The sequence below is a fragment of the Lynx canadensis genome, chromosome C2 (genome assembly GCF_007474595.2).
Source record: "Lynx canadensis isolate LIC74 chromosome C2, mLynCan4.pri.v2, whole genome shotgun sequence".
In the NCBI taxonomy this organism is placed as follows: Eukaryota; Metazoa; Chordata; class Mammalia; order Carnivora; family Felidae; genus Lynx; species Lynx canadensis.
Genome location: NC_044311.2, coordinates 5,633,768 through 5,647,278, shown reverse-complemented (window position 1 = coordinate 5,647,278; position 13,511 = coordinate 5,633,768). Strand labels below are relative to the sequence as shown.

Below are 13,511 nucleotides of genomic sequence, written 5' to 3'. Positions count from 1 at the left end.
CAGTCGGTTAAGCGTCCGACTTTAGCCAGGTCACGATCTCGCGGTCCGTGAGTTCGAGCCCCGCGTCGGGCTCTGGGCTGATGGCTCAGAGCCTGGAGCCTGTTTCCGATTCTGTGTCTCCCTCTCTCTCTGCCCCTCCCCCGATCATGCTCTGTCTCTCTCTGTTCCAAAGATAAATAAACGTTGAAAAAAAATTAAAAAAAAAAAAAAAAAAAAAAAAAAAAAAAAAACAAGTCCCAGGGACAAAGCAACCAGAAGTAATCCTAAAGACACAGAATCCCACTCACCCCCTGAAGGGACCTCCTACACGTCACTCCACAGGCCTGGTTTTTAAAAATCCCTAAAACCTCTCCAATTCTGAGAGGGCAGGTGAAAAGTCCATTGGCAACTATTCCCCCCCACTGATACCTGACAAATACATTAGATTTAGTTTCCTCCTGAAACTCACAGTCTTAAAGAAAGAGATCTAGGAATGGACAAATAAAACCTGAGGTCTAAGTGCTACAGCCCGTCAGGTGGGTTTCTCCGGAAGCAGTCTCTCCCGGGGATTCAGGCGGTTCTATCAAGGGATGCCCTGAGGGGCAAGGGGCCATGGAAGGAGGACAGGCGGGGAAGGAGCTGAGCAGGACTCTGGTCTTGGGCAGGGTCTAGCCTTGGCCTGGTTCACATGGGGCACAAGGTACAGCATGGAATTAGCTGCACTTGAGATGGGGAGGCTGGCTGTTTTTACCGCACATGAGTCCATCACTGGCTGAGAGCTGCCCCGGGGTGGGTATAACCTCCCAGGCAGGGCGACTGCTGTGAGAAAGGGCCATTCTCCAGACCAGAGGCGGGGCAGCTGGGAGCTCTTAGCAGCCAGCACTTATGGCAGCTGCACAGTAAAAGGGACCCGGGGGTGGCCCCAACAGCAGCCAGCCAGCCAGCCTCATCACGTTTGGGTCAAGATCACCCAGCATGGAGTCAGAGGAGCAGGATCACGGAATCCAGAAGCCCTTGACACCAGGGCAATCGCGAGGATCCGTGACTTCCGGGCAGGACGTGCGACGCCCAAGCCTGTCACCTTTGGCTCTGGGGGAGGAGCCAGTAGCCGCAGGGGACAAAGCAAAAGGATGGTCCCTCCTCAGCTGCAGTTGTCTGTGGTTCTTCCTCTGTGGAGAGCAGCAAGGCCAATTTCTGATTTGCCAGGGGCCACATCAGAGGGCTCAGAACGAACTGGGGAAAGATGCTACCAAGGGTGTGTGTACCAAGGCAACAAGAAAAGTTGTGCGGGGGGCGGGGGGGACATGTACCTGTGGCAAGAGACCACGGACCCAGTCACAGGACACACTGCAAAAGTCCTAGCACAGAAATAGCAGGTGGCTGCCTGTCTGCTCTCGGCTTGAGAAGCAAAGGATCTAGCTGCCACCTTCTCTTCGCTGCTCCTTTTCGTGGCTTAAATGTCCACGGAGAAGGAAAGTCACAGCCATATCACTTGGACCCTGTGGGAAAGATGCTTCCACATAAAACCTCCGACGGTTGGCTGTATTTGAAAGCCAAGGAAAATGCTACCAAATAAAATTTTATTAGGTACACCTGTGACGTAGACCCAGCCTCCCCAGGTCGCTCAGGAGGGAGGTGGGCTATGTGCAAGCCCTTTCCCAGCAGCGTCTGTGGTTGCCATGGTCACCCACAAGCCTGCCTTCAGCAGGATCCGTAAGCTCCTTTCTGGATTCCCCAACCTCTCAGCATCCAGATGGAAAATCCCCATGTGTGCTCAGCTGGGGGAGGGCTGTCCCTGAAATCTAGTGTTTGTTGGGATAGATTTCTGCTGCTCTTGGGCGGGGGGAGGGAGGGGGGGGTAGGTGGTGCCGAACACCAAGTGACCTCCCCTCCATGTTTTCAATCTGCCTAACAAGGGAACACGGTCAGTTCCTCAGGCGGTGACCCTGAGTTCACCTTCTCAAAGAATCAGTGACCCACTGTCCGCAACCTCACGCTGAGGCTGGTAGGCCGTTTAGGAAACTACAAATCGGGTCCTCCCTGAGATAGGAAGGAAGTTCCTCAAGTCATTTCCACTTGGTTAGCGAGTGCGGCACAGTGGGCGTGAAAGCAAGGCCAGGTTCCCCAAGCTGCCGTGGCTACTTAAAGACAGAGGCCATGGGTCTAATGGCTAGGACGCTAGACTGGGACTCAGGAACCTACCAGCAGGTGTTTTTCCTGCCACTGCCATTTAACTTTCTTTTTGACCTCAGGTAAGTGACTCAAATTCCTACCGGCTTCCTGTTCTACACCCGAAACCCTATGGTTCCAAGTACGTCCATGAAAGCCACCAACCACGAAGGACCTGTGAGCTGGGCTTGTTTCTGCCCTGCCTGAGTCACTTTAATGGGGACGGCCTCTCAGAGCCACAGGGTGATCCTCTGTGCTCATCCCCAGACTGGGCCGGAGTCAGGGCTCCAAAGAAACACTTAGTCCAGTTCCACTCAGGTCCCTCCCAGGATGATGGAGGGGCCAGAGGTCTTATCCTCTGCCACTCGGATGTGCCATGGACACACCCTTACCTGTCTTTCCTGCTGTCCTCAGGAAAATGGGAACAAAGCTCCTATCCTTGTGCCTGGCTCTTGGGTTTGCTCTAAAACCAAATGCTCTGCAACATATGGGCAATACTTGCTTCTGTTTGCAAGAGAAGAGACAAAGGAATAGAACACAGACAAACGCAATAGGAAAGGAAGTTACCATAGTAATGGAGAATGTTGGGTATTTGGCAAAACATGGAAAGAAAGCATTCTCGGGAAGTTGAAGGGAAGGAGCCTGGGGGGTCAAAGGTGGTAGAACACTCCTGCTAGAAATTCCAGAATAAATTCATTAACTGAGATTCTTTGAGAAAGTGGGTGTAGCAGACATAATCCATGCACCTACCGCCCCCCTCAGACTGTTCCAAATGCCCTTGCTGACTTCCAGCTGCCAGTGTTTGCATCTTTGTATCCAAGGGTCTTTTTCTAGAGCCGGACAAGGCTGCTGCCTGCCACAGGTTGGGAGTGCCGGGGAATTAACTGTCCCTACCCTCCCAACCCGAGAGCAGCCCTCAACCAATGGCTGTGAGTCAAACACCCCAGTCCCTTCACCCCTCTGCTGCAATGCCTGTGGGGTGAGCGTTTTCCACCTTTCCTTCGCGTGTCCTTGCAGGATGAAGCTACTATCCACAGTGGTAGCTGGGTATGACGAACTGACTGATGGCCTCTGTTCACATCCTTTGTCATGTGACGTTGCAGCCCCTCCCATCAGGAAGTCAAGTTTATGTCCCCATCCCTCAAATCCCGTTGGCCCTTTGGCTTCGCTTTGGCCTACAGAATGTGGCCACGAAACTAGACCTCACGAGTCTTTGTGCGTCGCTGTTCTGGATTTCAGACCCCGCCACACAGTAAGAATAAGCCTGGGCTAGCCTGCTAGAGGATGAGAAACCTTGTGGAGGCCAATGGCGGAACCCCAGTCAACAATAAGCCAACTGCAAGCAGAGGCAACTAGCCAATCTAACCTTGGCTGCAGATTCATGAGGGAGCCCAGGAGACCCCCAGGCCCAAACGGCTGAGCCCAGCCTAAAGAGCTGACCCACAGAACCAGGAGATAAAGAAATGGCAGTTGTTCCAAGGCATGAAGTTTTGGCACTGTTTGTTACACAGCAGTAAGTAACTGGTACATTGGTGTTGCACTGTGATACAGTGAATCTTCCCTATTTGTTTCCACCAAGCCTGGCATATCCACAGCGAGTGCTCTAGTATTATTTGTCACATGAATGAATATACCAGCACTGTGTCACCTCCTGTCAGGTGAGTAGAAGCTATCTACCCTGGATCGACACTGCATCCTTCAATCTCCCTTCCAGTGTGCGAATGTCTCTTTGCTTGCCTGGCTCTGCTGATTACCTTCCCAGGGGCCTAAATCCTACCCTCTGCTTAGGTAACTCCCACCAAAGGACCACCCACATGTCCACTCAGCCTTGCTGTGTTCCTGAAATGTGGGAGACACGCCTGCTGCCCTCCATTAGGGAACCCACATCAGAGCAAAAGCAAACTCATTCTGAGAGAGGGCAGTAAAGATGAGCAGTCCTTTGACTCATTCAAAAACTCCTCTTCATTGGAGCATTTCATTTTTCTTTCAAGAATACATCCTTGAAAAAAAAAAAAAACCCATCCCTGTTTCCAGAGACTCCAGAAACAGCCATTGCAAAAGCCAGCTGCTCCCAATTAACAAACTTCTTTTGCATCCCCCCACCTCCCCCAGATCTGGGACAGACGGCGAAGAGAAAAGAAACAGTAAATCACATGGTTGATATTCTGGCAAAGGGCACACGTTTTCCGTGTTTCTGACCAGCCTCCAATCATCTTCTTTCATAAAATAACAACAACAACGACGATGATGATGTTATGATGATAATGACTGAGGAAACTGCTCACGTGACAGCCACGAGCTCATGGTCAAATCCGAGGCCTGCCAAGGAGAGGAAAATCCAACCTATGTGGATTAAGGATGGGTGACTCAATGCAGAGACCACCACTGACCCAGCAGGACGGGCAGTGGACCTCTCCAGGGAGAAGAGCTGTTGAACGGAGCTCCACATGTCCGACAGCACATGAGGAAGCATGAGCGGGGAACGGATGGAAGCCATCTTGAAAATGGCTTCTTTAACCCCTCCACCTCCTTTCTGAATGGAACTTCTCACACAGAGGGATGACTCTCTCCCCAAGGTCCCCAGCCATGGTACTTCTGGTCCAGAGCCAGTGGTATCAGACCCCAACAGCAAACAGTAGATATTCCCAGCCTCAATGACTTGAGCCAGTAACCTAGCTTTCCTGAGCATCTGTATCCTCCCCACTAAAAAGAGTGTAATAGTATTTATTTACTTCTCAGTGTCATGGAGAGGAGTAAATGAAACAATAATGCTAACTCTCATTTAGTCAGTGCTTATTATATGCTACGTACTTCTGGAAGTACTTAAATATGTTTTAAGTCATTACACACAAAATAACTTGCTAAGGTATTGCTATTATTTCTCCCATTTCATAGATGAGGGCACAGGTGCAGAGACGTTAAGCAACTTGCTCAAGGTTGCACAGCTGGTAAGACACTACAGTGTGCTTAATGTATACCAAATACTCTCTAGAGGATCTGGTGCACGGCAGGTGTTCCAGAAACAGGGGTCTCTTCCCCTTTATCTAGAAGTAGACTTTACTTCTACTACCTGCCGTGCCATGGCTGATTCTGGCCACTTTGCTACTTTTGAGAAGAATAATTTGTTTCAAGTTCTAAACAGCTCTCTGCGTGCAGCGATCCTCCTCTTGAAGCCTGATTTTTCATGGATGCAGTGGTCTCCCCGGCAAGGATTCTGGGAAATGCTCCTGACCCCCCCACCCCCACTGTGGTAATAGCATTGCTAAGGCTACAAACATTGGACCATTAAATGTGGCCACTAGATGGTTCTTCTAACTTCGTAAATATTTTACTGTGTCTCTTCAGTTCCCTTAAGAGTTATTTCATTATTCCAGTTGGCGAGCCAGAAGGCACTGAAATGTTCCACTGGTCTCCTATGGGATGCATCTAGATAGACAGATAGATCAACTGCCATAGTCTATATTTCTCTTTCTTTATCTTAATCACACGTGATATAGTCTTAGGTACTGTAAGTATTCAGACAGACAAAACAAAACAGTTGCATCATTTTACAAATGGAGTTTTCAGTTCTGTTTAATAGAAACAATCTAAACAGCTTCATCCCTATTCCTGGACATTTTGGAAATGGCATGTTTTGGAAATAGGCTCAAGACCATTAAAGACTGTGAACTCTAATTAAAGAGTTTGATTGCTTTAAGAGACAACAGGCCTGCCAGAATTCATGCTCTCCAGAGAGAAAAATAAAAACATCATGAGTCCCCGTCACAGATAGCATTTCCTGGCTTGATCCCCGGCCACTCTGGGGGACCCAATCATTCCCAGATGTCTTTCCCTCCATCCTCTCCAGATAAAGCCTCCTCAGTCTGGGGGGTACTTGGCTGCTTCCAGCCACAACACCTTGTCTGCACCCTCCGCCCAGTCATTGGAAGGATCTTTCTCGGTTACCACTTGGCTTCAACTTCTCAGTACAGTGGGTCACAGCGAACACGAGAGCCAGGTTCTAGAGACGCTATGAAATGCAAAAATCATGTCCAAGTTGCCCTTTTGAAATAGTTGGGGAGACACCATGGTGGAGATCAACAAAACATGTCTTCTCAGCCCAACGCTGCCAAGGGGATTCTGTGCCTGGATAAAGGGCAGTCACCCCATGGACCCGTGCCAGGGACTAAGAACTGAGATGGATGGCTGAGTCAAAACCCAAGCTTTTGCTGAGTGGAAGAGAGGACAAAATGACCCATCCCACGTCAGTCTCTCTCAGTCTTGCCTCATCTCTCACTGTGTTCTCCTGACCCCCTCCTTCACTCCAGACACCTGCAGATCTCATGGGAATCAGCCCTCCACACTGCCATGCCTCTGCTCACATTTTCCCTCTGCCCAGGATGCCTGCATCCTCCTCCTCACTCCCTTCGTTCCTCCCCTTGGAAGCTGCTCTCTGGTCCTACAATGACCCATCTGCCTCTCTTCGAGCACTGACCAGGTGGTGCCACCATCACCCAGCTGTCCTCTCCAACCCACACTGTGCATGTCAGGAGAGCAGGGCACACACACTGTTCATTTCTGTAGCTTGGAGCCCAGTTCTTGACTTGAACAATGAAGGGGTGTGCAACCCACCTGGGGCAGAAATGATAACCAGAGCAGCTTGTTTCTGATTCTGGCAACTAAGCCTTTGTCAACCAAATTCAGACCTTGGCTTCCACCAGCAGTTTATGGACTGTGCCTTCTCTCACTTTGTGCCTGGCTCTACATGAAGGTCCAGGGAAATGCAATGTAATTGGAACTACCATTTGGTTTTGTATGTTTCCCTATCCAATTACCAATTAATGTTTCTCTGATGACTCTTTTGGGGACAGCTATGGGCCCCAGATACAATGAAGGTTTAATGGGGGATCCAGACAAAAGGCTATTTTGAGAGACCAGGGGGCCTCCCGGGAAATAACTCGTGCTAAGGAGAGGCTTAGACCTTTCATCCAAGGACACTGCTTCTGAGATCCAGAAAATCTCCCCACCCAGTCTAGGTCACATGTCTGAGTTGAGGATGACGGAATTATAAGAGACTCAGAATCCGAAGCAGGCTCCAGGCCCTGAGCTGTCAGCACAGACCCTGATGCGGGGCTCAAAGCCACAAACCGCAAGATCATGACTTAAGCCGAAGTCGGACCCTTAACTGACTGAGCCACCCAGGAGAGCTGCCTTCTTCTTTATGTGGTGGTACAGCAGATTGTCTCATGGGTCCCAATTTACCCCTCCCTATACTTATGCCCTTTGCTGTGTGACTTTGCAGTTCCTCTCACTGAAGGGGCACAGAATATGTTCCTTTCCCCTGACTTTGGGGTTGACCATATGACTTGTTGTGACCAACAGAATAAGGCTAAAGTGAGAGTACACCAGGTCTGAGCCTAGGCCTTAGGGTTACTGCATGTTTCTGCTTGCCCTCCGAAGTGTCACCTTGCCACGAGAAGAATATGCCCAGGGTGGCCGACTGGCTCCAGCAGGACAATGAAAGACACATGGAGCGGAGCTAAAGTGGATCACCCGAGCCTAGCAGAGATCAACCTCCCCTCTGTTCACCCCCACATGCACGGGCGAGTCAGTCAAGATCCAGCTGAATCTGACCCTCCACCGACCTGAAGATCCATGAGAATAAATGATTGCTGTTTTAAGCCCTTGAGTTTGGAGACACTTGGTTACGCAGCATTCTTCTGTGGCTGTAGCTAGCTGATACATAGGGGGGCTGGGTCCTGGCCATCATACCCGTCATTCTCAAATGGTCAATTAATGGGCTCACAGAGCAGAACTCATTCTGATCAACACCCCTGAGGGGCCAGGGAGGGGCAGTGGAGGCAGTTTTAAGCACAAGGTGTCTTATTGACCCTGAGCTTTGGGTTTTTATCTTAATACATGAAAAGCATAATTGAACAGAGATAGATTTGCCCATATCCATTAATGGGCAGCGAGAACATCAGGACGTCTGTAACCTAATATTTAACCTTGGAGCAAGTGACATTTTCCCACCGCTCAGGGTTTTCTGATCCAAAACAAATTTCCAACATTTACAGTCTGCCTCAAGACAAAACAAATTCATAGATTTTTGTTTCATGTTACTTTTTCCCTAAAACACTTTTTGGAAGACCTATTTAAAACTAAGAGTAATGACCTGATAATTTATGAACTTGCTGTAGAACTGGTTTCTCTTTCCAGAAAATTCTTCTTAATGCTAAAAAATTCCAATATCCATTTCATTCATTTGAAGTAATCTTCTAAGCTTGGCGAAACACATGCCATTTTAATGCACTATTCTTATCCTAAGTAAAAGTAATGTGAATTAACATTTAAGTGGTTTAGGGGAGTATTGTTGGGGGAGGGGAGGGTGTTACACCATCTTCTGCCCAATAAATGCAAACAAAAGAATCTTACTGTTACTTTCCTTTGATGACTAATAGATTATTTATCAACATAAGTAAGCATTCCACTGCCGTCACTGATAGACGAGGCACTGTTGGACTGAGGTTCAAGAGGGGATATTTCTTACGTTTCACCCAAACGTAACTTTCATGGTTACAAATACGGGACAGAGGCGCCTGGGTGGCTCAGTTAGTTAAGCGACTTCTGATTTTGGCTCAGGTCATGATCTCAGCCTGGTGAGATCAAGCCCCACGTTGGGCTGCATACTGGGTATGGAATCTGCTTGGGATTCTCTCTCCCTTTCTCTCTCTGTCCCTCCCTCACTCTTTCTTTCTCTGTCAAAAACAAAAACAAAACCCAGGGACGCCTGGGTGGCTTGGTCGGTTGAGCATCTGACATTGGCTCAGGTCATGATCTCATGGTTCGTGGATTTGGGCCCCACCTTGGGCTCTGTGCTGACAGCTCAGAGCCTGGAGCCTGCTTCAGATTCTCTGTCTCCTCTCTCTGCCCCTCTCCTGCTTGTGGTGTCTCTCTTTCTCTCTCTCTCTTTCTCTCTCAAAACTGAATAAACATTAAAGAAAATTAAAAGAAAACCAAACCCAAAAAACAAAAAAACAAGGGATATAGTATGACATTTTAGAGAATAACTATCACAAGTGATGACTCTTTGTGAGAAATGGTAACAGACACCTGGAGAGACTTTCTGGCCCCCAGGCTAAAACAATCTTTCAGAAGAAACTGTCCCAAAAGGACACCATTCTCTGAAATGTGGCCAGATGACTCAGGACCAGCACCTTCGTCGTACAAGAAATCTAAAATAAAAGGTTGGCAAAGAGGAAACAGAAGGCCTCTGTGTGGTCTACCCTTGCCTGGGGACCCACATATGGTGGGAAGAAAGCCTGAAACAATACGGATTGTTTACTTGAGTCAGGACAGCCTGCCCCTCTCCTTCACCCCCTTCCTCCATAGAACCTTTACCTGTTGTTAAAGCAAATGCCACTGTTAAGTGCCGGGTGGCGGGAGGTGGGGGGGTAGTTTTTTTCTTTTTTTTTTTTTTTTTAAAGAATCTTTATATAACAGTAAGTTGAATTACAGGAACTGTCCCAATTAAATACTGGCAGTTTCTTCTGGTTCAACCTAACACAACGAGTCAACAAAAAATAGCTCCTCCTTGGGGCGCCTGGGTGGCTCAGTCGGTTAAGTGTCCAACTTCGGCTCAGGTCGTGATCTCGCGGTTCGTGAGTTCAAGCCCCGCTTCGGGCTCTGTGCTGACCGCTCAGAGCCTGGAGCCTGTTTCAGATTCTGTGTCTCCCTCTGTCTCTCTCTGCCCCTCCCCCGTTCATGCTCTGTCTCTCTCTGTCTCAAAAATAAATCAACGTTAAAAAAAATTTTTTTTAATAAAAATAAAAAAATAAAAAAATAGCTCCTCCCTTCCCCCCCACGTCACACAGATCCAGGAATGAGAAACATGGGCTACATTGGGAGGTATGTGGAATTGTAAAGAAAACAAAAAGCGAATCATCCCATCCGTATGACAGCTATTGTGAAAATGCTCGCAGAACATACACTCTTTTAAGCTGTAAGACGCCCTTGTCACCCACCAACTCTAGTGACCCTCTTCGGTGGGGAAATGGGCACATTTTGGCTTTGGGCCTGGAGGCAAGACACTCTGGAAGCTCTCAGAACGAGGTCGTGGGAGGAGCCCCGAGTTACCTGGAGAGCAACAGCTGACCCCGAAGCTGCAGGTCTGTGGCACAGTCCTCTGAACGGCAATTCCTTTCGAAGACGGTCTGGGGGGAGATAGAACAGGAAGGACAGGATTTAACGGCAAAGGAGTACACACCAGCCAACCACGTCCTTCTAGATGGGCGGGAACTCTTACCCACGCCCTCCCCGCCCACGAAGCCAGGCTCCAAGAAAGCCCAGTCGGTGGTGGCCTTGACTGGGGAGCGCGTTCCTTATCTGATTCACTTCTCAGTGTGCGGAGATGCTTCTTCGGGTGGTTGCCTCAACACGGGTACATGGCAGGTGTCCTTTCCACCTGTGAGAAGATCTTTAAATGCTCTCAGACGTGAGTTTGTAAGAGTCCGGTCGTGTAAAGAATTCTTCGACGACAGCGGGGTCATTGTCTTCTGTCCGCTGTCTTGGGGAGTGGGGAGGCAGAAAATCTCTGCTTGACGTGGGTTCCGCCTGAGCGATGGGATTTTATCATCTTAGTTTCAAAGAGCAAAGTCAAAGGCAATGACGCCATTAGGCTGAGGGCAGCACACGGGGGACGAAAGGGACCCTCTCCCGTGTCTCGGGGGTGGGGAGGCAGCCTCTAACCCAGAGTGGGCCTCGACGGCCAAAGCCCCACCCAGTGCCGGGGCCTAACGCTCGGTGTGTCCAGAGGGCCTGCGCTGTGTTCAGGGCTGGGCCTACCCGTGGGGGTTGGCAGGGGAATGGGGAGCGGCACTTCAGGAGGAGTTACGGCTTTCCCCTACGGCCCACAAGCAGGCTTGCCGATGTCTCCCTCAGACTGCTCTCCGGCTCTCATACGTGTCTAATCTACGGACAGCAGGTCCCCTGTGTTCCGGACTGACAGACGCTGCTCACTATTGTTAAGCGGCTTTGATCACTGTTGGATTTTGGAGAGAAGAGCCTGTTGTCATTTTTTAGTTGTAAATCATTCACTGTTAAACCTCTCCTCTGTCACTGCTCGTGTCTGGGTTTTTCCCCACCACAGAAAACGGTTCCCGGTGATTTGCTCCCCTCCCACAGGGTACGTCCAGGCGGCTCTCGGAACGCCAGTGCGCACTCCGGTGAACTTGCTGGCCAGCGGAAAGTCTAGACCTACCAGACACAGTAATTTTGCCCTATGGAAATTCATACTCCTGTGTCAAACTTCCAGAAGAATAAAGCGCCCCAGCCAACATTCCCTGCCTTGATTGTGGTGGGGGAGAAACTCACGGAAGGCTTGGGCAAAAAAGGAAATTCCCATGTTCTTTTGGACACTACTGGGGGCAGGGAGAGAGCCAGACTTCCAGGAGACTTCAATAGAAGACTGTTGAATAGAAGCGCTTTGTTTCCCATCTCAAGCAAGGAGAGAACAGGACGAAGAGGATGTGGGCTACGTGGATATCTCAGGCGAGAGAAGCGGGCTCTCCAAGGGCAGGAATGAGGGAAAAGCACCAAACGTGACTTTACCATCAAGCTAACGAAACCGAAGCCTGAGGGTCTCTCGCTGTCAAGCCCTGACAGAGGCCTTTCACCTAACTTTTTCTTTCATAACTTCACATTTTTCTTCAAGAGGACTTTCCTCCCAATTGAATAAGCTTCAGGCCAGCTCTGCCCCTGCTGACAGGCTCCTCCTCTGCACGAGTCCGTCCAGTGTCATGGGGTCCCCAGTTCCTCCACCTGGTTCACCCGCCGTGTGTCCTCCCATCCCGCCAGGAGCAAGTCAATACCACGTCTCTGAGCCCCTTCCCCAGGAGCTCAGGCTCCCGCTGTCAGCTCTGGCAATGCTGGGCACTTTCTCCTGCTACTGGTCATCTCAGTCGTGACTCGTTGATTGGATCACTACATGTTTCCTGTTTATCTCCCCTGCTAAAATTATGCTTCATCAAGACGGGGACTCTGTTGGTCTTGTTCACCTCTGTGCCGGTCCCTAGAGCCTGGCAGGTTGAAGTTGCTTCGTGCCACATGGAGGACCACACGGTGCTCTGAGAGATGGGGTGACCCCTGAAATGGGGAGCCTAAAGGTGGATGCCCCGATCTGGGTCAATGCTATTGCACCTTCTGCCTCTACTTCCTGTCACTGAAACTGACTGAAGTCTTCCAGTGCTGCTAAATTTCCATCCAATAAAGACAAGACCTGAGTCTTCCATAAATAGATAGATATGCATACACACGCAGGGGTATGTATACTTACATACACACATACACGTATACACACACGTTATGCAATCGCTTACACTCACCAGCTAAAATTAAGCACAACCTATACTGAGAAGATAAAGTACCAGCTTAGACATTAGCCAGGACTCAATTTCCACAGTCGTAAAAGGAAAATAAGCCAAGGCTTTAGGCAAAGACCCTCCCAAGCTGGGGATGCACTTGTCTTAGAGGTAGAGCAGTAAAGACCGAGGGATCAAACACCTGCCTCACATAGCAGGGAGGCTGAAGTGGAATCTCAGATTCAACTTTGGACCTGGATTTGTCTCTCTGGGCAAACGACCATTTTGTTTCCTGAGGAACTGAAAAGCATGTCCCGGGACAGAACAGGGGCAGACTGAAGCCTCAGAATGCCAACTGGCAACACTGAGTTTCCAGAAGCAAGTAAAAACTACTTCTCCTTTACTAAGTACAAAGCGTACAGGTTCCCTGTGAAGCCAATGGGCCAAACTCCCAATTTCCCTCTCAGGAACGACCCCAGCGCCAACCAGGGCCTCCGAAGAAATTCCTCTGCCCACTTTTCCCCCCATCTCCCTAGTCTTCCGGGCAAACACAAGCTTGGCTGTTCGAATCGGACAAATCCCCCGCCGGCTTGGATGCAGTCTCTCCCGCCTCCCTCCAGCCTCCACCTACTGGTTGGCAAAGCTGGGTCAATGTCTCTACCTGGAAGAAGCCTTTCTGGAAAATACAAACAGATCTGAGGAGCCATCGTCTCTCATTTCTCTCGGGTTAAAGGAGGCAAATCCTTTCTCTCAGGAGAAAGCTGTTTCCCGCCTCAGACTTTGGTGACTTGTAGACTCGACACCCAGTGGCCTCTTCAGCCCCAAGGACTAGATTTCCTTGTTGGCTCCTTCCTCACCCTGGTCTCTCGGGAGAACAGTTTTCTTTTTCAAATCCTTTATCCAGCTTCTCCCCAAATCCTTACTCTGCTTCGTTTCGAACAGGGTTGGCAGACTTTTTCTGTAAAGGCCATGTAGTAACTACTTTTGGCCTTGCGAGCCACCTGGTCTCTACTGCACCTCTATTCA

At 49.5% G+C, this 13,511-nt stretch overlaps 1 protein-coding gene across 1 annotated transcript in view; it reads right to left on the bottom strand.

Moving 5' to 3' along the window:
- Window positions 1-13,511, bottom strand: part of ITGA9 (integrin subunit alpha 9) — a 305,474-nt gene that overhangs the window by 144,198 nt on the left and 147,765 nt on the right. The window contains exon 17 of the mRNA XM_030329294.1: window positions 10,264-10,340. Within this exon, the coding sequence (XP_030185154.1) occupies window positions 10,264-10,340 (77 nt within the window). The remainder of the gene's footprint in view (window positions 1-10,263; window positions 10,341-13,511) is intronic.